At 41.9% G+C, this 24987-nt stretch overlaps 1 protein-coding gene across 1 annotated transcript; it reads left to right on the top strand.

Moving 5' to 3' along the window:
• Nucleotides 1-8928: 8928 nt before the first annotated feature.
• Nucleotides 8929-22485, top strand: pudp (pseudouridine 5'-phosphatase). The gene is made up of 4 exons (XM_026301378.1): nucleotides 8929-9027; nucleotides 9777-9995; nucleotides 10231-10460; nucleotides 20813-22485. The coding sequence occupies exons 1-4, from the start codon at nucleotides 8955-8957 to the stop codon at nucleotides 20987-20989; spliced, it is 699 nt and encodes a 232-aa protein (XP_026157163.1). The 5' UTR covers nucleotides 8929-8954; the 3' UTR covers nucleotides 20990-22485.
• Nucleotides 22486-24987: the final 2502 nt, after the last annotated feature.

Genomic DNA, 24987 nt, shown 5'->3' with positions numbered 1-24987 from the left:
CAATTAGTTCTGCTGATTTAGAACATTTCCTCATTAGTAACTCGGTGTCATTACATTTCTCTCAAAACATAATTGCTGTTGCATATTTTGGTTCACATCTTTAGATTCAGGTTAAGATAAATGTGTGCAGGGTCAAATAGCTGAAACCTGATTTATTACTTTTAATGCTTAATTTAGCAGATCAATTGAGAATAAGCCTTAAAAAAAATCGCCTCCCATAGTGAATACTGTCTGCAACCAACAAGGATAAATTAAATTGCCAGATTTTTCAAGGGAGTTCTGCAACATTCTGCCAAAGATCATTTGCCTTGTTATTCCTGCTGCACCCACCTCCCTGGCCCTTGAACATAGCAGTAGCTAAGTCCCTTTGTTCCTATGGCAATCAGCTTCCTGAGCTAAGCTGTGCGGGGTGTGTTATTGACTAAGAGTCTGTTCCTGTGAGCTGCCAGTGTGAATTATGTTCATCGCCTGATAGTATGATTAACCTGCAGTATTTCAGGTGTTACTGTGCCTGATAAAACCTGACAAAGTCTTTGGCTCCACACCAAACATGCTTCGGAGTTCTGTCATATGCTGGAATGTGTTCTAAAGTTGGATATTTTGTTCTAGTTTACATGGTGATGGCGAGATATTAACCTCAGAGCTCAACCATTTTATAAATATAAGTAAATACATGTATGTATGTATGTGTGTGTACAATGATATGTATAGATAGATATATATATATAAGCTCTATATGTCATTCAAATAGGCAGTTAGAAACTGCAGGTGAGTGCAAGTGCTCGCCCAATCTGCTAACTGTATTGTAGTCTTTACTTGTGTTATAATGATTTAAAGGTGCAATGTGTGAAATGTAGAACATTTAGTGGCATGCAACCTTCTGAGTACCCCCAACACCCCCACCCACCCCATTTCCAGCCGCAATTCCCTGTCTAGAGTCTTTGCTTTTTTTGTCTGTTCTGGGCTACTGTAGAAACATGGCTGCCACCATGAAAGGGGACCCGCTCCTTATTTACCTTTGAAAGGCTCATTTTAAGATTAAGACACCCTAATGACAGCATATTTATGAAAACTATATTCCATTTCTGCTGAAAGATCACTCAAGATATTACACATTGAACCTTTAATGGTTTACTGATTGGTCATTTGCACGCATTTTCACGCAAAATCATGTATTATTATTCAAAGTACTTCCTACTTATTATACAGCAAGCAGAAAATAAAGACTGTGTTACCTTGATGAAGTTGGGAACCACACTAATAATTTTATATCTGAGACTTTGTGCTCTGACAGCTCATCAACACATCCACTGGCATGAATGCTTTGAATTTAATGACCCCAGATTCTACCTGACCATCCAGGATACCATTAAGAACAAAGCGTTAAGGATTCATTAGATAACCATTCACTAATGTCTAATGTATGAGGGTGCTGCAGTTTCTATGCTTTTACAGCATATTAGAATCTAGGATGTTTTCAGTGATTTTCAATGTATATAAATATGTATTATTACCATTAAATGATGAATTGTAATCACTGGGATGCAAAAGGTTTTGGATGACTAGAATGGTGTTAATTTAATATATATTTTTTCCTCTTTTATTTTCCATACTCATGGCCTTAGCCAATAAAATGGTGTACTCGTGACAAGACAATTAATCTCGGTGATAAAAGCTGCAGCAACGAGGATCTGGCTTTGTAATTCTAATTACTGTAGTGTAAATATGTGAAGTAATGTTACAAGACTGATCCACTTCTCTCTGGGAAGCCTAATGAGGCACACATGTACATCAGACTGCCTTTCACTGTTAATCACCCCGCAGTATCTTGGTAAGCTGCGAGAATCAAAGACAATGACAAGAGGCCTCTCATCAACACGCCTGTAGACACACAGTAGCCTTTTCAGATGATGCTGAAAACTGGCAACTCCGGAGAATAGTCAGCCCCCTGAAACTGGCAACGTGCGAATACGTAACAATCTTGTTATCGCTCAAGAACTGAATCCACGTGTGTTTAAATGTCAATTTGCAGGTATCAACAAGTCTCCTCAAAAGCAAAGAAAAAAAAACAGAGAGAGAGAGAGAGAGAGAGAGCCAAGGCAAGCAATGCTTTCTGGAGCTGTTCCATTTGCCAATGAATGAGCTGGCACTCACAATATCCAAGGTGATTTTCTGGGATATGTGCACATTTTCTTCTTCAGAAATACCAGCTACAATAAAAATGAAGCTCGTTTGGATGGGATAAGTCAGACAAATACTTGCAGTTTACTGAATAAGCCAGCCGTCTGTTCCGGTGGAGCAGCTCCAGATAGGGTCTGACTTGATCAAAAGAAGAGATATGGGATATGTGTATATATATATATATATATATATATATATATATATTTATTTCTTATCATTTTGGGAAATGTGTTCATTTTGTTTCTCTCCCAGAGAGAGTGAGACGTTTAAATGGAGATCTCTCTAGTGGTTTAGTGTAGCTTAGCATAAAAAAACTGGAAGCGAGGAGGGACGCTATTATCGCGTCTAAAACAGTACAGTTAACACGGAGCTTGCTTGTTTAAGCCGCACACAATCAGAACTATAGAAGTGAGAATGGGTAATTTGAGGAGGAGTCATTTTGCCAGCAGCAGTGCATCCATCTGTCCGGCACCTTTGTGCAGCATCTCCAGGGAAACTAAAAACTGAGAGGCACTGAGAAGAAAAAATCTCCCACAGTGTGGAAATGTTTCTTAGTCTAAAGAGAAACCACATCAACCTCCAGCATGAGCACATTTTTGATTTACGCTGGTGTGTCCCTTTAAAAATAGAACAATAACATTAATTTTCTTCTGGTTCCCCCTTGAATTTCCTGCTGTAAACACAATGCATAGCGCTGTCTTGATTGGTTATTATTCACACCCAATTAGGCGCACTTTATTTCAAGAAATCCACAGGGTTCAGTTTACACAAATAATTATAGTTTGTCCAGAACCCCAAGGCTGTTCGTTTCCAACTGCTTGTATTCACTTTGAAGGCCAGCATTTTCTTAGGGGGGGTGGAGGATGTGCAGGTTGTGCGAGTGTGTCCCCGGGAAGATATGAATATTTTATTGGGCCGCTCAAGAGGTCACTGCAACGTCAGCCGTGACAGCTGGCATAACTCAGGAGCCATACCAAGCGGGAAGATGTGCCCGAGGTGCAGCGGAGTGTTAACACATGGGTGTGTGTGTGTGTGTGTGTGGGGGGGGGGGGGGGGGGGGGGGGGGGGGGGGGGTTGAGAGGTTGGGCCGGCTGTGACCCACCGACACGCCACAGGAATGCAGATAACGGGCCTCATTTATCAAGACAACTGTGCGTTTGTGTGTGCATAAGCTAAACGAACTAAAACACCCCGAAAACACACCTCCAGCTGAGAGCAGGTGAAATCTTAAACAACCACTAAAGAAACATATGTTGCTTTCATTTAAAACACAGTTATTTCTTTTACAACCTCCTGCTTTCTTCGGTCCTATCAGATCTGGATTTAAAAGGTCTTGGTTGTTGTTTTTTGTACTTCCAAGTGAGGCTTAAACTGCGGCCTTGATTAAAAATCCTTCTAATTATTCATTGTTGTAAGCAAGGCTGGATCTGTTGTAAAACTGTGTCTGATCCCCAGATGAAAGATGAAAGAAACTGGCAAGCAAATCATAACACCAGGAAAGAAGGCCACAAGTAATTTCCATTAAAGCATGTGGATTTTCTGAGACTTACGTGTAAAAAAAAAAAACAAAAAAAAAAACATAATTCTCCAAACTATTAAGTTGGATTTTGTTTATAGATTCAGCATAAAGCAAAGAGAAACCAACAGAGTGCTCCTTGCACTTTTAACACATGCTTATTGGTGTTTCAATGTGAAAAAATGTATGTTTTTGAATTGAAAACATCAATATTACAGTATTAAAGCAAGGCATAAACAAACAAACATAAATGATATTTTTATTCTACTCAACGATGGAACAACAAACCTGTCAAGGCTCAGCTTGGGTAAACACGCCAAGCTTTTGTGCATACTGTACGACTCTGAATGGATCTCTGCAGCCCGTCTCTAGGCTGCTGAAAACTGAGTCTCCAGTAAATAACAGCAGCCGATGATGCCTGTGCAAAGTCGAAGACAGCAAGTGATGAGCAAAATGATGTAAATACAGCAGGTCTACTGCCAGAATCCAGAGGTTTGTGCTATTTATCGTCTCTGAGTTCCACAGCGTGTTTCACTGAATACTTTTTGAGGAAGGAATGAAGGAGAGAAATAAAAGAAACAGCCACAGCTTTGCACAAATTCAAAGAAATATTAAAATCTACATATTTATTTGCTAATATTTGAGACATTTGAGAACCCTATTGATGGATGGATCATGAGAAATTATGCCCCTGGGCACAGATGTGTCAAAAGACCCCTATATTTGTAGGAGCAACCATGTGATTTGTCATCAGTTTGTGTCTTCTTGTGGTTGTTATGTGTCTTTTTCTAGTTTGTGTGTCTGAGTGAGAGTTGGTCCAGCAGACCCCATGACCCTAAAAAGGAAGACGTGGGTATAGATAATGGATGGGCTCTTGATTCTCAAGCAGTTCTTGGTGTGAAGATCCACAAGCTGGGTGAGAACTTCAGGGGTGTTTCCCAGTTCCACTAATTGCATCTGTTTCCCTCTCTTGAGACTTTTCCTTGTGTCCTAGTTCAGTCTACATAAAATGCAAGGTAACGGGAACTACTTTTAACTAACGTGAGACATCCTTTCCTCCGATCCTTAATGTAAGGTGTCCAATCACAAACTGATTACCTATAAAGGGGCGTGTCAATCTGTATCAGACTTCTGCAAAGGGCACACTCATGTATCCTTGATTATAGCTCCTCCAGGAAGCATCTTCAGAGAAGAAATAGGAGTTTCATTATGGCCCTAGGAAGGGGCACCTAGATTATGCCTTCCTATTTACCAGGTTTTATGCAAAACAGACTTTCGGGACTCTAATTTGTGGATCAACTCGCTGCAGTGCATAATACAAATTAAACAAAACACCTATCACTAGAAACTACAAGAATTTTCTAAGTAGGTTTAGTTAAAATTCACCTGCCAGCCAATCAGAAAAGCTTTGTTCCATCAAAAGTCACGGGTAGTTTCTCTGCGGGTAAACTAAACAGTATGTCTTCCACTGAGTGTTGAAGGACAGCAGGCTGCACCGGGTACTCTGCTTTACTTTATACCCCTAGGTGAACAGTATTGATCTTAGATGCTGAATTAGCATTTCATATCACCTTTCCTCATTTAAAATGGTGATTGCTGATATCTCACGCAGGACAAATGGTCGGCTGGGGACTTGCAGCTCCGGGGGGCGATACTGATCAGCCGTAGAGAGCTAATGAGCTTATCATCACAATGTAAATAGCCAGGTGTGCGTATCTGTGTGCGGTCCGGTGTGTGTTTGTTGACCCGCTTCAGGGCCTGGCCCCCCCAGTGGAAGTGTTACGGTTAGTTAGCAGAGGATAAACTGGAGGAGAATTCCAAATGGCTGTATCATCTGTGGAGGTGACAATGTCGGCTTTAAAGGTAGGATCGTGCTTGGATGTCTGTCATACTACTCTCTTTAGGTCAAAGGCAGGTCCCCCCATACACCCCGGTCCCCACTTAATGGCAGGACCACATATAGACAAACAACCACACACACTCACTCCTATGGGCAATTTAGAGTCACCAGTCAACCTGACATACATGTTTTTGGACTGTCGGAGGAAACCGGAGTACCCGGAGTAAACCCACGCAAGCACAGGGAGAACGTGCAAACTATGGGCCCCTGCTGGGTTTCAAATCAGGAACGTTCTTAATGTGAGGCAACAGTGCTGCCCAGGGAGTATGGGATACAAAATGGAAATAAAATAAACTTTTTTTTTTAGTAGGAGTCTCAACCATATTTTCTAAACAAAAGAACTTGTGAGCCAGTTTCACATGTTGGCTTACAGTGAGGTGCATGGTGGGAGAAAAAAGAGGGCCAAACTTGCCCACACATTTATAACAATCACACCGTAATTTTCTATTATGTGCCACAGAATACACCATTCCCACATAGCTTCAATCAACTTCCTTTATTTATTTATTTCTTTTGGGGGGGGGGGGGGGGGGGGGGGTTAAGAGCCACTCGATTTACCTGTTAAGGTCATTTCCAGCAATCTAAAGTGCTTCTTTGCTGTCATGTAAATTGCCCATAATTTCTACAAAAGGACACTTTTTTTTTTTAACTCTCAGGAAATTTGTTCCACATTTTGCTACAAGGATCTGCAAGCTCACTGTGTGTCAGCTGCTTTGTACTCATTTAACTGCAAATTAGTTCGGTAATATGTAGCGCTGGAGCGCAGTAGCTGACATAATAAGGGCCTTAGGGTGTGTTGCTGTTATTATCTGATCTGCAGGTCCTGTCTTAGAGGGGGATTCGGTGTTAAGATCTAGTCTTAGCATCTTCATTATTTCAGTAAATATGGTCCAGGTGGTATTTTAGCACAGAAAAAAAACAAAAACAAACTGTGTGCAGCACAGAATGGGAGAAAGAATGAGGTTATTTAAGGCCCAGCTGGTTGTTTTTCAGGCCATCCTGCCAATTTAGAATACACAGGGTATGTTCACATCGTTGTGTACAAACCTAAGTCAAAAGGGAATCAAAGAGGGTGGATTAGTCAGTGTCTTCGTCAATTGTTTTCCATACTGAATCAAATAAACAGCATCTCATTCATCATATCAAAGCTGGGTGTTAGCGTCTGAAGTGAAAATCCAGAATAATGTTTACATCAGGATTTCCGTGTAATAATTAGGCAGCAAACACAAAGCTCTCCCATTCGAATGCAGCAGTGTCTCAGCAGCAGCCCTACTCCACAGGGTGATGTGAAAACTAACTAACTGTGTATTTGACTGTGATTTTTATTTTTATTTTTTTAAACCACTCTACTATTTATATCTACAAACACACAGTTTCAGTCAGGCAGCAAAAGTGTCGCTTCGGGGCTAGCTTCATAGCAATCTCTCGCTACTTCTCCCAGACTGTCATCTCTCTGTTGTTGCGTTGATTTGTGGGATTGCAGGCGTCATCAGGCTTAGACTCTTTTCCTGTGTTGTTTCCTCCGCACCCATGATCCTACTTGAAGAAAATAAAAATACTCTTCTTGTTGGAGCTGTGATGTTAACACCAACCAAAACAAAAACAAAAAAAAAAAACCACAAAAAAAACCTGTTTCATCAGGAAATAGCACTTTTCTTTAGTGCTTCTGCAGCAAGACCCCCCATGGTGGACTCAAAGCGTCTGTTTCGGTCTCACTGTCCTCCAATTAGACCAGAAATCCATAGGCTCATTAGATTGCCCAGGTTACGGGCTTCTCTCATTCCCCTGACAGCTCTTTCACACTAACAAGACAAACTCTGTTAACGTGGAGCTTCCAATTATTCAGAAAAATGTGGCAGCGCCGGGAACAATGCGGTGAACAGGTCTTTGGACAGTCATTTGCAGCAGCCCACCTCTGGGACACGCTCCGCAGAATGGACACACACAATAAAACACTGGATTTAAACTCAACACAATAAAATAATTTCTTATTAAACACGGTGAAGAACAGTATCTCTAGGTCTGTTCAATGTTTTATGTAACTGAGGACATTCCACAATTTTGACTTATGTAAATGTGCCCTCAAATGATTTGGCACATAAAAGATTAGTATACTAGGCTGCACGTTTGGATTAGTGGTGAGCATTGTTGCCTCAGAGCAAGAAGGTTCCTTGTTCGAAGCCCAGCAAGGGGCCTTTCTATGTGGGGTTTGCATGTCCGCCCTCCACGTCCCCCCCCCACAGTCCAAAAACATGTATGTCAGGTTGATTGGTGACTCTAAATTGCCCATAAGAGTGAGTGCGATTGTGTGAGGTTGTTTGTCTCTATGTGGCCCTGTGATGGACTGGTGACTTGTCCAGGGTGTACCCCTGTGTTTCACCCAGAAAGAGCCGGGATAGGCTCCAGCAGATCCCCGTGACCCTAATTAGGAATCATATAGGTATAGACAATGGATGGATGGATTCTGAGTGATGAAAGTCAAGCTCACATGGCATAAAAAAGGGGGGTAGTGGTTCAAAATCAACAACCTTTTGACAGATCTGCTTTCACAAACCAATTGTAAGTACTTTTTTTTGTCCAGTTACTTAGATTACACAATGTACAGTGATGAATCCAAACATTTCGATCCACACAAGGAGTTCCACAGGGGTCATTACTGGGTCCTAAACTTGTTTTATTTAATATGTGTAATATATAAGCAGGTGTAGATAATAGATGGATGGATAGATGGATGGATGGGAACAGATGATGGATGTATAAGTATACCATAATGATGTCATGGTGACATCATCAGGGTAAACTACACATTTCGAACTAGAAGCTTACACTGTAGACTGATATTAACACTGCTTTTTACCATAGCTGTGTATCAAATGCAAACTACTAAACTGCAGTACAGTCTTAAGTAATGCAAACAACACACAAATAATAAAAAGAGTATTAAAAACTTGAAGAAAGTTTTTTCATATTGATAAAACATTATTATTATTATTTTTTGTAACAGACAAGTAAATGCTGCTGGTAGTGTGGCATTATGGTCTAAAAAAGGACAGTACTTCAGTATGGACTTCACTTCCCAGAAGCCATTGCGGCACAGCGAATAAAAAATATCCCAGAGCAGACTAAAGCTTTATTTATTTATTTATTCATCAGGTTAAAATTTAAAGGTATGGCTTGTTTTAACAACAACAATTGCACAAAAAAACAAAAAACCGTAAAACCATCTTTCGGGTCACTATCCTGGAATTACACGTTATTAACTGTTTTTTTCTTAATTTATTGTGGAAACACACGTGTTAGTTTTTGTTTGTCCCTCTTCCGTCATATTCACCGCGGAACTAAACCCGTGAGTCAAACATGTCTGTGCCGTCAAGCTGCAGCTATAACCCTGTGAGCCATGTCGTCTTCGACATGGACGGATTGTTATTAGGTTGTTATGAGGTCGCTACTAAGAATAAACTGCAACAATCCGCAAACTCATTTATTCACTTCGAATCTATCATCTTGCATGGTGACGAGTTCGCGTGCGGATCTCCTTAGAAAAAAAGAGCGGTCTCACAATTTTATTCGCACACTCGCGAAATAATCTATTAAATGTCCATTGATTTGTAGAGTTTTAATAACATCACCATCTACGGGTAAATTCGGCGCATGTTTAAAATGTTTGCCTGTGCTATAAATCTTTGAATTTCGACGTTTATTGTTCCTTAGACCGGTTGAAATTAAGGCAGTGTAACACCCCCCAAGTTACCTAAAAACGCGGCGGTGACGGTGACCCACCTTTACATTTTAGGATTTCACCGACATATGGAGCTTATTTATTAACCATTCATATGCCGAATTAGTGATTTCTGTCTATTGACCAACTTGAACATGGATGACGTCGTGCTTGGCGATCATATCTATCGCTAAGCCTGACAACCAAAAATTACCGTGTGTTTGAATGAGGTTTGGTTTGGTAATATTACCCTGTTTTAGAACTCTCATATGTGAAAGCAACACGTCTGGGGTGACATTGTCTACAGTTTGAGGTCACAGCCAATTATTATAGTCTCTATTCATTTGCAGGGAAAATATGTTAATGGTGGTATATCGGGTGCATTTATATTTAATTATCCATGACATTTATTTCAAGTTATTCATTTTCTTTTCTTTCTTTGTTTTTTTTTTTCATTTTAGATACAGAGCGACTTTACACTGTGTCCTTCCAGGAAATATGTGACCGGTTTGGAAAGCGGTACACGTGGGACGTGAAGTCAGCAGTGATGGGTAAAAAGGCTTTGGATGCCGCCCAGATTATTAGGGACACCCTGGAACTTCCCATGACGGCCGAGGAACTCCTCGCTGAAAGCAGAAAAATACAAGAAAGAATATTTCCTTCTGCCAAACTCATGCCAGGTATTTTCACAGCTGCTGTCCTATTTTAAGCATTTCACAAAAGAACGCAGAAAGAAAAAAAAAAAAGCATGAAATGGGACTGATTTGTTTTCAGCTCAGGAGCAGCCTATCATTAGCTCCTGTGTGGGTTGTGTTCTTTATTCTATATGTAGGACTACTGCTGTTTTGTGTACATGTGTATATGCAGCTCTAAAACGAATCTAACTTTTACTCTTTGTAACATCTGTACCGCCAGGAGTGGATAAACTCATATGTCATCTGCACAAGCACAACATCCCCATTGCAGTGGCGACCAGCTCGGCTGGTGCCACGTTCCAGCTGAAGACGAGTCAGCACGGTGACTTCTTCAGCTTGTTCGACCATGTCGTTCTGGGTGATGACCCCGAGGTGAAGAACGGCAAACCTGAGCCCGACTCCTTCCTGGTGTGCGCCAGCAGATTCAACCCCCCAGCTCTTCCGGAGAAGGTGAGAGCCGCTACAGATTATGGAAGTGTTACATCTTAAGTCGATGCATTATCTATTATTCCTATTTAGGGTCACAGGGATCTGCTGGAGCCTATCCCAGCTCCCTTTGGGTGAAAGGCAGAGGGACACCCTGGACAGGTCACCAGTCCATCACAGGGCCACATAGAGACAAACAACCAATCAACCTGACATCTATGTTTTTGGACTGTGGGGGGGAAACTGACACAAGCACAGGGAGAACATGCAACTTCCACACAGAAAGGCCCCTGAAGGATTTCGAACCAGGGACTTTCTTGCTGTGCGTGCCAATCACCAATCCACCATGCTGCCCCGGCTAAAAATCCTAAATTGATAATATGATCCCACAGAGCTTAAATGTACCTTCAGTGAAAATAAGTGTTGCGGCAGGTAGTGAAGACTTAGACCTACATGTCAGCAACATGTCAAACAGTAGGTTACATACAGCATGTCTTATATCTAGCTGTGTTTAGCTGCCTGTATGTCAGTCAGTGGCTTTTTTATTTGCAGCTAATGTGTTCCATTTGAAGTAATGCAAGCAAGGGCTAATGTCAGCCGCTCTCAGCACTGACAGACACGCACTTCCATTCTGGCGCTTTGATCAAAAGTGGTGAGCTTTTTCAGGGTTCCCGTGCTGTTTTAAGATATATTTTCAGACACTCTGGAAGCCGTTTGCAGCGCTGAGTTGCTCTAAAATAGCTGCCAAATATTCTCACTAAAAGACACCAAATAACACTGTGAGGCCTGACCTACTTTCATGAAAACATTTGCACTGTGGACCGCACGTAAAAAAAAAAAAGAAACTGTAGTGTTGTGGGTTTGGTTAAACCTACTGCTGCTCAGTGCAAAGCTTAAAGGTCCGATATGTAATGTTTACAGGGATCTATTAGCAGACATTTATTCACACATAATGTTTGGACATTTTGGGGGCCCATGGCTAAAACAAGCACTTAATTGAAATCAAAAGCTATGCTTTTGTTATTCCATTCACCAATCCAGTGGCTGTGCTGCGACAGCAGCTACTTGTCACCCTGGCCACGAGACGTCATCACCATGGATAGCGGTGTCCACCTACTTACACAATGTCAGACTTTTGACTTTTTGCGTTTGAAGGCAATGCAGGCACAGACGTGAGGAGATTTGTTCCCCTTCTGTGGTGGAAAACACATGGGCCCAATGTGACGGAATCAAAGAGAACCATGACACCTCTTTCAGCAGGCCCACCATCACTTTGTTATAACCCTTAACCTTCGTAAAAAGTGATTGGGATCATACGTCACACTTAAAGTCCAAAAAATTGCATTTGGAAATGGGGTCTGGTTAATATAAAAATCAATGCGCAGTCAAAGAGAAGTAATTAAAAAAGACAGCAATAATGGCGTGTTTCTCATACTGCATTTGGACATTTATGGCCTAATTTAACAGGGAAATTTGAGGCATCAAACGGATACGTTTTTGCTAACTCGACTCCTCACCTCTCACTTTAAAGGCTTTTCGCTACAAATAGGTCTGCCTGTGGCACAGCACACCTGATTTTTTAATCTGGAGCCAGCCGCCGTTAGGGCTGGCATTTTTCTTGATGAGATATGAAACTGCGGCTCAGAAGGGGGGGGGGAGGAATCGACAGAGTGTTCAGCGGAATAACGAATGATGATGCGTCATTCCCCGGCTCTCGTTCGGTGGTGGGGGGAGGCCTGTGAATATGGGGGTGTGACTGGCAGAGACGCGAGACAAGAGGGAGAGAGGAGAGCAGACAGAGGCGAGGCGAGAGAAGCAGCCGTGTGGCAATAACACACATCCAGTTGTCAGCTCTTCCTGCTTTAATTCAACCCTGATGATAAAACACAGGCTTTGTTTTAAGAGGCAGAGAGGCGGGCCACACAGACCTGCCTAGATTTCGCAGTAAAAAGATCTTCTATACAAGAACACTGCTTGTTCTGTGGTCACCTGTAAGCTATAACCTATATACCTGGTCATAGAATGAAGTAGAAAAAGTAACCTATCACCCGATGATAATATCGGAACTGGACAATTTTGCAAATGTTTTTAAAATTCTGGCTATATACAATAATTTGTGCAGTGTAGTTAGGGTTTGTATACCAGTTCCAAATATATAGTACAGATTAAAACCAAAAGTTTGACATTAATTCAATGTGTCACCCAGTCCTGCCTGCAGTTTTGCGTATTAGCAACACTAAGTGCTTCTTAAAGGGTGTTTTTAAGTTATGAGGGTGGTATTGATGAAAAACAGAGTGCAGCACTTCTCAGATGTTTTGGGTAGCATCTAATTTGGATAAAGCAAGTAAGTGCCATGTGCCAACCTATATCAGAACAATAAAGACAATGGAAGTTAATTCTGTAAGTAATAAGGTAAGGTAAGATAAGGAAAAGGAGTGTTTTCTATCTAAATCACATCTCATGCTTGTGTTTGTTTCCTCCCACAGTCCAAAAACATATATGTCAGGTTGATTGGTGATTCTAAATTGCCCATTGTCTACATGTGGCCCTGTGATGGACTGGTGACTTGTCCAGGGTGTACCCCTGCCTTTCAGCCAAAGAGAGCTGGGATAGGCTCCAGCAGATCCTTGTGAACCTAAACAGGAATAAGCGGGTATAGATAACGGATGGATATCTTTCACATATTGACTAATAGTTAAGGAAGTAAGTAAGTAAAATTTAAAGCTAAAAGGGAATAGAATAGAACCCAGAGGAACACCATAGAACTGAGAAAATAGATGTTCTGATTTGTTAAATAGGAGAAAAACCATTAAAGTGACTATTTCAGTATTTAAGTGAGTAGGTTTGTCTTTTGAAGACAAACCACAGAAGTAACGCAGAGTTAGAAAAACTGAAATTTGTTCTAAAGGAAATATATTACAAGATGTGATTTAATGTAATATTTAGAACGATGGGTGAGAGAGGGGAGAGTGTCCCTCATTGTGAACAGCGCAGTTCACTGCCCTCGTAGGTGAGTAATATGGTGTCGACACCGGCTGTCAGAGCTGACCGAAAGTGAAAGAATAAAAAAACACTGGTCTCTTTTTCATGGAGAGCAGGGACAATTTTCCCCCTCCCCACTAAGAAGTAACACTGTCGATGAGGTAGGAGATTTTGCCAAAGGTGTGCTCGGCAGCCTGAAGGAGATTAATGAAACATGAAAGTGAGCTAGTTCATGCTCATGCTGATTTGAGAGAGAGAGAGAGCGAAAGTAGTTCTACCCCTGGCATTAATTGTACACCTGGGTATTACACCTTTGCGATCCTGATATTAGAATCGGGTCTAATCAGGATGAGAACTTTTCTATCGGGACATTAAGTCAGCCCATCCTGAGCCTGACAAAACTCACCATACTCCCCTCTTCACTCATTTAATGCATACTAGTCCGCTGATTTCCAAAAGGGAATCTCTGAGTTAAGATTTTTATGTGAAAATGTTAAATGTACTGAAGGTAAGTGGTGAGGCTAAGGTCACTTTAAAGCAAAGAACTCCTACACTGCATTTCTCAGAGATCACACTCAGTCCTTACCTTTTCTAAGTGTTTGTTGTGTCGTTAATTCCCGTACTGGATTTTCTGGATCCGGGTATTCCAGCTCTGTCCTACAATCCAAAGACATACAGGTTGGGTTAATTGGTGACTTGGAATCACCCCTGAGCACACCTCTGTTTATGTGTCGGCCCTGTGATAGATCGACCTAAGACCACTTCTCGCCCAATGTCAGCTGGGATTGTACAGACATTCCAAAATTTACGCAAACGCAGCAAATGAACTAAATTTTTGGAGGTGTCAAAGTGGAAATTAAACTTCACTTCCCAACTGTATCCATTTTTAGCAGGGTCACACCTTTAAGCAAGGACTGTCCCAAGACATGCACCTTTAGCGCAAATTTGAATAATTTATTGTGTTGAGACTACAAATACACAAAACACTGGATGAAACAGGAAGAGACAGCAGTTCTTTTTTCACCCTACCTTTGAAGATGGCCATTCAGAACAGTTATAAATACTTTTGCCCCTAGAGTTTTGCCCTGAGGGTCTGTCCTTCAAAACTTCAATCATATCCTCAGGATTTTTTTGGGAAAACCGTTACTTAAGATCAAGCGATTCACCTTGGATGTACTGTAGGTCTGTTGATCAGACTGACCCTGCACAGAAGTTCTCAGTTCCAAATTTAGCCCTCATGCTTTCTTTTCCTTTCCCATCCCTTCCTGACTCTTTAATGCTTTAAGACATGCAGCAGACATCCATGTATTTGCTGTGACGACAACAGAATCGAGGCAGCACAAGCTCCTTTTGCCAGATTTTACGTTCTCACTCAGTCAAACATCATTTCCAAGTGACACCCCATGTGTTCCATAGCTGTCACCATGTGACAGGTAATACAGATAATACCTAGATAATATAATTTACTGTAGGAACAGAGGCTGTGTTTCTCAGCAAAGCTGTCACTGCTCTCTCATCTCTGACTATGAAGTGTAGCGTGTAAAAATACTTTTTTTTTTTTTTTTTTTTATATATATATACTTCGTTGTACACTATCAACACAAAATGTCACACATCATATCATCTGTGATCTGTAATAATAATACACATTCGATGATTGAGAAGTAGTAGGTGGAAGGAAAATTATTACCAGTCCCAGTCTCAGAATAACTAAACACATACATCCATCATCAGTGACAGCCGACCGTACACGGACATAACTCACTGAGGTCATATTATCCAATTATGTCATAATCATAACATGCGACATAATATATGACATTAACATGTCATACCTGAATTTCCCTTTGGGGATTAACAAAGTTTATCTTTATTTTGTCTTAACATTCTGCATAACATTCTGGCCTGTTATCTAGACAAAAATTTAAGAGCGTAAGAAAATGTTCACTCGCACCCCCCCTTTTTTATGCCACGTGAGCTTGGCTTTCATCCCTCCGAATCCATCCATTATCTACTATACCTATATGATTCCTAATTAGGGTCACAGGAATTTGGTGGAGCCTATCCCAGCTCTCTTTCGGGTGAAAGGCAGGGCTACAACCTGGACAGGTCACCAGTCTGTCACAAAAAGAAAAATGTTCCACATGGTCAGGGTCACAAGTAGAACAGCTGCAGTACAATTAAAACCTCTAAAAAAAATAACTGGCTTTGAAGCTCACTTTATGATTTTTTTTTCTGCTCTGTAAAATATTCAAGAAGGTAAGCTTTCGGAATAAACTCTGACAAACTGTTGTGGGTCGGTGATGGGTTTAAACTGAAGCGATGGCCAAGTTGATTTAAAACCACTTAGCCCACACTCTGCAGCCTTTCCGCATTCGTGTAGCGTAGCGCTGCTCCATCCCTCCTCCATATTTGTATTTTCCTAGCCTGATACTTTATCACCATGGACTTAAAATATGTAGGTTAAGCCTGCTGCAGGGTCCTCCTCAGATCACAAGCAAAGCAAAGGGAGGCATGGTGGCTGTGAGATTTGCAGACACTCATTTTGGCTCAATAGTGATTTTTTTTTTCTTTTTTTATTAAGTCCTTGGGCCGTCCACAGGCTTCTCTTTAAGCCAATTCCAATCTCTTTACACTCAGCACAGCAGTAAGTTATCTCCTAATGAAAACATGCTCGGTAATAGCTGCCTCTGTGAACGCATTGTGTCAGTCAGTAAACATGCAGGGCTATGTTTCCTTTCACGCCGGTTTCACAAAGAACCTTTTAAAGCTGAAGGTCACAGCACTTGACTCCAAACGATACCCAGATTTAACTCATTTGATTGATTCGTCTCATTTGTCCTTTTGTCTATGCATCATGAAACAGTGCTGCTCAGTTCAGATGATAATAATAAAAAAAAGAAGGTATCATCCTAGCATAAGGAATTTAATATGTCTTTTTTGGAAACCTTCAGCAGTTTCAAGGACTTCACTTAATGCAGTGCTAAACTCCAACAAAACCTACTGTATGTTTTGAATCTAAAATACTCTACCCCCCTGTAGGGTTGCGCGGTGGCTCTAGAGTGTTTGTGGGTTTTTTTTTGTTTTTTTTTTGAGGACAGTATTTGTAGTCAGTCTGGGTTTACAGGAGTCACAATGGCCGAGACAAAAAAAGAGTCCTAAAAAGTACACTTGGGTCCAGAGTTTCGATAAGTCAAACTATTTCTTAAGGCATGACAGTGAGGTACAATTACTATCTGGATACTTGAGAGACTGATGTCACTGAATAAGGCCTAGAGTTCATTGGGTTAAACAGGAAGTTAGCCGATTTATATTTATTCTAGAGGAATTCATCCTTCTTGAGTTGTGATTGTTTTTTAGCAGCTGTCTCTGGGTGATATTTCTGTTTTGCTCCAATCCTGATTGCTAAAATACCATGGAGTGTTGTGCTTGTTATAGTGACTCTGCTAGTGGTGTGATGATTGGTTGCCAAGGTTGTGTGTGCACTGGAGTTCTCTGTCACGAGGATTTGTGTATCAGGCAAAGCCAAAAACATTTCAGCTAACTCAGGCTGTTTACTCTTGAAAGTACATTTCCACTTGCCCTCCGGGTGGTATCTTAATCCTTATAGAGGTCAGTGGCTACTGCTTTGTCAAGCTAGTTATCAGTGTGGTCATAATATGGTCAGAGTTCCGTGACAGACATTTATAGAATTTTCTTCCCAACATTTGTCTGACATTGGTTTTCTGGTTTACCCTGCCCAAACACAGCCTCCGAATCAACCTTGAGCCTTTCGGGGCTGCATGAGTAACCTCTGAGATACGACGCTAATGCAAATACTTGCGCTTCCTGTTCCTGTCCTCCATTGCAGGGGCCCATCTGTTCATCAATGCTGGCTTCGTTCACTCATTTAGAAGATGCGACAGGCCGTCTGTCACCGTCGCTTATCTAATCTCCACTTCCTGCTGCACATGCAAAATACAGGTTCCCTTACTCCTGTATACGATATTTGTGTGTTCATATGTGTGTTTGACACGTACATGGACCTATCAGCTCAAAGCAGCTTACAGAAACTTAAAGGCTGCCACCAACTGAGAGCGGTGCTACCGTATTGAATAGGAAATGAGATTTATCAAGGCCTGCTAACAGAAGTTCAACTATAGCTTTAAAGCACCCCCCTTACTGCACTCATTCAAACACTGACTCATCTCTATACATCAAAATCACCAGAGGCGATATACAAAATACAACACCGTATGATGCCTCAGGGTGAAATCCCGTGTCTGATCTTTGCTTATACAGACATGATCTTTCTGATTATAGGCACCCAGCTGAAAATGTAGCAGGACTCTGCTCAATCAGGTTCCTCTCATGGGCAGCTGCTGATTGTAGAGGCGTCCTTATTGAACTGCTGTCCACAGCCAGGAGCGCCGTCTGCTGCCAAACAGGTCCTGAATCTTTTCCAAATCACAGCATGCAGGCATCGGCCGCTGTCATCTCGCCACGACACGCTCCTCTAAAGGGGGCCGTGTCTGTGTTAGTGGGCCAATTGTGTCTGAGACAATAGGAAAGGTGTGTGCATGTATCTGTGTGCAGCAAACACACAGTTTACATCTCTGGCATCACCCCACATTCCCCTTTGTCTTGTTTCATCGAGCAGTGCTGACTCGGGTACACAATGAATCCAGATTCTTTTGGCGCTGATGAATCTTGCGTGTGTTTGGGTTCAGGCCTGAAGACAGGTTGTAAATTTTCCATGGCATCTTTTGAAAGAGGTGCACCGGCAAATACTGCATCTCCTCACAGTTTAGCGCGAGGGAATTAACATCAGGAGTCCAGCCAACATCAACTTGAAGGCTTTATAATGCAGGTCTGCAACTTTGCTTAGCCACATTTCCAGAGAGCATATGCAGCGACATGCCGGGTGCTCTCATTTAAATTTTCTTGGTCATGCACTTGGTCCTGTAGTCCAATTTTAAAAGACAGTGGGTAAAAACAGTGAGAGGGGTTATTTCAGTAGTGAGTTTTCCCTTATTTCCTGTTGATGTTAGCAAGTGTAGTCTCCCTAGTGCACTGTGAATTCGGGTTATGAGGTTTAATGTTGGTATAAAAAGGTGGTTAAACTTTCCTCCTCCTAAAACACTGGTATTGTGAGTTTCAGTGGATTCACCTTATTAGATTTTTATGAGGCTTTGTTGCTTTGTGCTGGGGTGTTTAACAAGCAGAACACCTACTCTATGTGTGACAGCAAATGTTGGGGAATAAGCTTTGGGCCAAATGAGGGTCGTGGAATTACATTGTTTAGTAACTGCCAATGGTGGAATCAAGGAAACTGCGTAAAATACCATACTGTCCAGAATATAGGCAGCTGTTTTTTGCTTAAAATTAATTTTCAAAGTAAGGGGGTGGGATTTTATTTAAGTCGAAATGAATGAAGTGGTAAAATGCATTGCATACAGTATCTGCCCTTATTTTGGAATTCACTGTGAAACGTCGTTACGCATTTTCAACAGAAAGTGGCGCCTGTAAAAAGCTTTGGATACGTCAAGTGAGACAGAGAGATCCAAGGAGTTTCATGAAAAAGGCTAAGGTGTACTCCCAAGTTAGTAAAGGTTTGAGAAGAAGGGGAGCGAGGGGAGTGGCCTTAGAATCAGGATTGGCCTGTATTCAAGGTAATACGGTATTATGAGTAAGACAGACGTTTCAGATGTTTACGTCAACATCTGGCTAGACCATCTTAAACCCTGGGTTGCGGCTATAAAGAGTGATTTTTTTTCTCATTTCTGTAATCTGGTTGAGTTGTCGTCCCACTGTGAGCTGCAACGTGTCTGTTTCCATTTGTTTCAATGCGGCACACAGGAAGCAGATTAAAGGGTCATTTCTCGAGCTCATTGGATAATTACCGGTTTTAATTGCTCCCAATCAAGGGAATTAGCGAGGGCCCTTCATTGTCCGCTCTCAGTGTTTCCGCTGTCATTGTTTGCCATCCTCCAGTCTGAGACTTATTGACATCACAGAAGTCAATTAGGGTTTAGAGAGACTCGAGGAGGCTTCTTTGTTCTACCTAAGTATTGGAGTTGAGAACAAAGACCCTTAAGGCGCTCTTTGAGACTTCGCTTTTGGTTGCTTCAGACTGCTTTAGACTCATTGTACGACTCTTTCTTTTCTTCACACTGAACTAACGTTGCCAACCTGGAAGTTCCAGGTCTGCTTTTTTTTTTTTACCCATTAATGAATTCACTGTCCAGCATTGTCAAAAAAGGAAAAAAGAAAAGAAAAAAAACAGGGCACTTCAAAATCCAGGTTAAAGGGCACTTTCTGGCATACATTAATGCTAATTTGAATTAAAAAGATTTAGTACTGGCATTTCAAGGTGAATAGAATACAGGATCTCTCCATGGCCTTTTGATTTTCTGATTTATTGTGCTTTATTTCACATGGGGGTTTAACTGTGGAGCAAAAAGAAGAGAAATAGTTTGTGATGGATTTTGTTGTTTCTCCTCTCTAGGGATGCCCATGTACCATGCACAAAGCCATTTTTTTTAGGTACCAGTCCAACAACTGTATATTGCTCTTGCAGTTGTCAGGTTTGTTCGACTCTTACACCAGCATCACAGAATGAAGTTGTTTCACTGCAGCTACTTTGTACACGTGGCTTCAGGTTATTTGAGTTTTTTTTTTGTTTGTTTGTTTGTTTACACGCAAACCTTCCACACAGGAAGACAGTTAGTCCTGGTCCTGAACTCCTAGTCTTGGTATTTCAGGCACTAATTGCACTGGCCATAAACGAAAAAGCATCTGTGCTATTGCTAGAACATTTAACCTCCGACTGTATGATACATGCTGCGAGCAGTAATACGTTAGCCCATAAATACATTAGACTTGATGATCCCTTTGAGGCAGAACTATCAAGCTGTGTTTTACGGAGACCACAGTCAGTGGAAGAGCCTTTCCCCAGTGTTATACAGACTCTTCCTCTTCTTAGTTTCTTCCAGGAGCGTGCGGTATCTGGGTAAATTCGTCATTGCTATGTACATTTCGGGAACGCCTCTGTTGTGGGTAAAAAAAACCAAGAGTTGACCACTCTGATTGAAATAAGACAATATATTAACTGATGTTGGCACAATGTCTCAAAAGTCATAAAAAGTCTTAACATTTAAGGGTAATGATATGGTTATCCATCACATTAATATTTAGGCAGGTAGCTCATCTCAGTCCAGGGGGGTTGGCAGGATTTTATTGTGTCCAGCTGCTTGATATGCACATCAGATTAGTCTGACAGGTTCATAATGAAACGGAAATGGTGTCATTTTCCTGTTTTCTTGTTTGTTTTTGGTGACATCCTGTGGATATGATAGGCTTATAGGATGATAAGCCTATTTTTTTTTTTCTTTCTCTCTCTTGCCGTGGCCCAGTGCCTGGTGTTTGAAGACGCTCCCAATGGCGTGAGGGCGGCACTGGCGGCGGGGATGCAGGTGGTGATGATTCCCGATGACAACCTGGATCCTAGTCTCACCCAGGAGGCCACTCTCCGACTCAGGAGCATGGAGGAGTTCGAGCCACGGGTCTTTGGCCTACCGGCATTCGACTGAGCGGGAAACCAAATCGGAAAGCACGCTGGATAATTAACTCTGTCTGACCTCCAGTCTAATTTGTCAAAGGAAATTTAGGATTGAGTTGCAAAATGAAAGTTCTGCCACCCTCCTACTACACTAGTGGTGAACAGAAACTCATTTCTTCTGCACAAAATTATAATTGAAGTTTAGGGTTGAGGTTGGGTGGATGGGGTTCAGGGTTAACAGTTTATGGTTAAAGTTTTGGCAGTGATCCAAAAACCTGGGCTCACAGACCTGAACCTAAAATATAGGAAAGACTTTGTAAATGGTTTACTTTGCTGTTGCTCCTTTGCATTGCCTCAAAATGTCAAGCGCCACTTCCACTGTCTGTCACATGTCATGCATGTGTTTTCGAATGAAGCAATCTCCCTACTGTGAATGGATATCATGTTTCTATTTGCAATACAGCATGTAAGTGTCACAAATATGGAAGTCTTTTTTTTTGTTTGTTTTGGGTTTTTTTTGGTGCTTAAAGGCTAGAGTTCTGTTCCTTTAACCCTGAACTCAGGATTTGTTGGGTTCATGTTCGGTTAGAGCCGTAAAGCTTCAGGCTTGGGTCGGGTCCAGAGTCGATTGTGAGCGATGGATAAAGTAAAGGAAATGAAAAATACAGCTTCTGGTCTTAAGTACGGTTCAGGTCTTAAATTTCACGGTACAGTTCAGGTTCAGGGCTTAATGATGCAGCTGTGGGCCCAGGTATCGGTCTCAGAACTCTAATCTAAAAGTTGAAAGATGTGCAGTCGAGATTTAGTGCAGCTTTATACTCTCCTGTCCAGCAAAAGACCAAATCAGGCCTCGCAGGGGGAATATGGTAAGCAAAACAGGTAGTTTCTGCAACAGATCAGTCAAAATACTGTCTGTAACACAGTCACCGTGGACTTATTGAAATGCCAAAGACACTACTCACGTGTTCTCGTCACCAGAGCAGAACTTTAACGGAGGGCCCCGCTGGAGGAGGCCACTGAAACAGGATTTCATCCACTTCCCCTCCCAATGCCTTCCCGGCCTTTCATCCTCAAGGAGCGGAGTAATCTCCTCAGCTATTTTATTTTTTCCTTCTTCTCCTGCTCACAACCTAACCACTGTAGTTTACACTCCCCTCCAAACCCACCTCTCTCTCTCTCTCTCACACACACACACACACACACACACTCCTGGCTCATTCTATTCTGTGTGCGTCCCTCAGTCTCTTCCCCACAGTGATTGCACTTTTACAACGAATGTCTGGATTTTGATTTAGACTGAAATTGAAGGCTGCGTCAAAAATAACACCACCTTGAAAACCAAGACTGTGCAAACACGTTTCAATTTTAAATCGTTTTCCTGTTGATTTTCAGATTTAATCAGGGTTGTTTTCAGACATACAGTAACTGCTCCTAAAACAACTGCATCTTTAGAAGATCACTAATGTTTGTCTGACTCTGCTGGCAATTTTTTACAGATGACTGCATATAAAGTACTTGGAAAGACCAGAGTGCATGCGAATATTCCTCCGGGGCTACACAAATTAGGGACCGTGAGTGAGGTGAAAGTGTTTCACTTTAACCCTTAACAAAAACCCTTTATGAATCGATTCAACATCCAAAAAACAAGAGGAACCTGATTTTTTTTACTAGATTTTCCTCTTTCACGGCAGGAAAAGAGTCCAAAAGCTGCCGTGAACAGTGTTGAGAACCACTCTACCAACACGTAATACATAATGCACATTAATGCGCTGTAAAAAGCCTCAGAGTGATTTTAATGTGAATTGGAGTCTCAGATCCGCTAGCCGTCAGACATGTTTTTCAAGGTCTTTGTGGGTTTTCTTTGATTGAGGGCATTAGAAAGTGATTGTCTGCAACAATAAGGGCTTGCTGTGTTTTTGTTTTCGCAGTTGAAATGCAGCTGGTGAGGAGTGTTGTGGAGTTTGGCATATTTCCGCTCATTTGTGCATGCTCTGACCCCATTTCAAAATAATGGTTTCCAGCTAAGGGCTAAAATCTCTTTTTTTTTTTTTTGTCACTTAAAGACATCGACCTAATGGCCTTTGGCCAGATGACTGGACAGTGGGTCAGCCAGCCATGTCTTCACATCACTGCGTGCCTGGATGTACCTGTTTATAAAATCCATGAGCACTTGAGGCTTTTTTTTTTGCTTTCAGAAAATATATTTACAGTAGGCAGCATGGTGCCTGAGTGGTTAGCACTGTTGCCTCACAGCAAGAAGGTCGTAGGTTCGCAACCCAGGCCTTTCTATGTTTGTAGTTTGCATGTTCTCCCTGTGCTTGTGTGGGTTTTCTCCAGGTACTCTGGTTTCCTCCCACAGTCCAAAAACATGTATGTCAGGTTGATTGGTGACTCTAAATTGCCCATAGGAGTGAGTGTGAGTGTGTGAGGTTGTTTGTCTCTATGTGGCCCTGTGATGGACTGGTGACCTGTCCAGGGTGTACCCCTGCCTTTCACCCGAAAGAGAGCTGGGATAGGCTCCAGCAGATCCCTGTGACCCTGGTTAAGGAATAAGTGGGTATAGAAGATGGATGGATGGATGGATGGAAAATATATTTACATCTTTGCCATCTCTGCCAGTCACCCTACTCTTTTATCCTCGCCGCAAACCTTTTCAACTTTAATTCTGCCTGTGAGTGGAGAGGGTGAGGGGGTGAGGGTGCGGCAGCAGAGATAGCTCACTGACGTGCTTTTTTTCCCCCAGACCCCTCGTCCTCGTCTGTGCTCACGACTGATAGGCGCGAGAACGGCTGCGGGATACATTCATCTTCCGCGTTGGGTTTTATATCCGGATCTTATCAAGCAACTCCTCAACAGACGAAGCTGGAAAACACGGGACATCCAGTCAGAGACATCGTATGGATGACCTCATTTTAAACATTTAAGAAACATTTCTTTCTTCAGTTTAAAGGTGCTGCCAAGTAGTCCCTGTAGCTGAATGCGGAAAAAGCAGAACAGGGGAGGCTCATCAGATAATACAGGGAGGCCTATGTTTCCTTTAGTCTTGTCTCAGATACTGAATGTCATGTCTTTGAGGATGCAGAGGAGAGGCTTTTTTGTATTTTTCTTCAGGAGGTTTGGACAAAAAAAATATTCTCACCTTACAGAAAAGGGATTTAATGTCCAGGAAATCACGCCTGTTAGGTATTTTAAATGATTTGTCTGGGTCCATCTGTCTGGTATTCCTACGCTTAAGAAAAGCCTCAGTTTGTCTTAAAAACTCAGCCAAAACAAATAACTGTACTATGCCACTAAGGTGGCAGAACTTTAGACAGATTTCTTTATTCTCCTGTATCTCGAGTCTGCATATCTCCAAAGTCCAGGCAATCCCTGAATTGCCAAGGAAGGGGCAGAGCACAGAAGAATGCCAAGATCCGATGGAAATAGTTCTGCTGGATGCTGTTTGGTATTCCGCTGCCAAAGTGGGCAACCGCGACTTGAACCGAGGGGATTTTATGGAGATGAAGATATCGAAAGGCCTCTGACCGGGAAAGAAGCACTTTGCCTGTTATGAGCTAGGATGCAGACCCTGCGCTTTTCTTGCACTTGCTCCGAGACCCAATCCCTCCTCAGTGATGCAAATAGACCTCATGTTTTATTCAGCTTCGACTGATGAAAGAATAAATTTGATTAAAGGAGCAGGTGATAGAGGGGATGATGTCGGGAAGCAGATTTGTGAACGCAAAGAGGAGTTTAATGCACAATTAAGGCCAGACACTATCAGATTATCATGTTTTGCAATAACGCTTTGTGGAATTAAACTTTGTGCTCTTTTTTTGGGGGGTGGTGGGGGGGTCTCGGGTGTTTGGTATCATGGAGCAATGACGATTCATCATTCAATATAATTCATGCATGTTGCATCACGGTGCAGATTTTCACTGGATCCTTTTGCGTCTAGTGTAAAATGACTCTACTGTAGTCAAGTGAGCATCTTCAATTCAATTCAGTTCAGATTATTTGTTTATGATAGTAGGTGATACCTGACTTAAA

Source organism: Mastacembelus armatus, chromosome 2 (assembly GCF_900324485.2).
Source record: "Mastacembelus armatus chromosome 2, fMasArm1.2, whole genome shotgun sequence".
In the NCBI taxonomy this organism is placed as follows: domain Eukaryota; kingdom Metazoa; phylum Chordata; class Actinopteri; order Synbranchiformes; family Mastacembelidae; genus Mastacembelus; species Mastacembelus armatus.
This window is presented reverse-complemented; position numbering and strand designations above follow the sequence as displayed.

Excerpts from the sequence above, each read along its gene's own strand:
- pudp (XM_026301378.1), top strand. The coding sequence starts at position 8,955 with ATGTCTGTGCCGTCAAGCTGCAGCTATAACCCTGTGAGCCATGTCGTC. Across the intron at positions 9,028-9,776 it reads CATGGACGGATTGTTATTAG|ATACAGAGCGACTTTACACT; the intron begins GTTGTTATGAGG and ends TTTTCATTTTAG. Across the intron at positions 9,996-10,230 it reads TTCTGCCAAACTCATGCCAG|GAGTGGATAAACTCATATGT; the intron begins GTATTTTCACAG and ends CTGTACCGCCAG.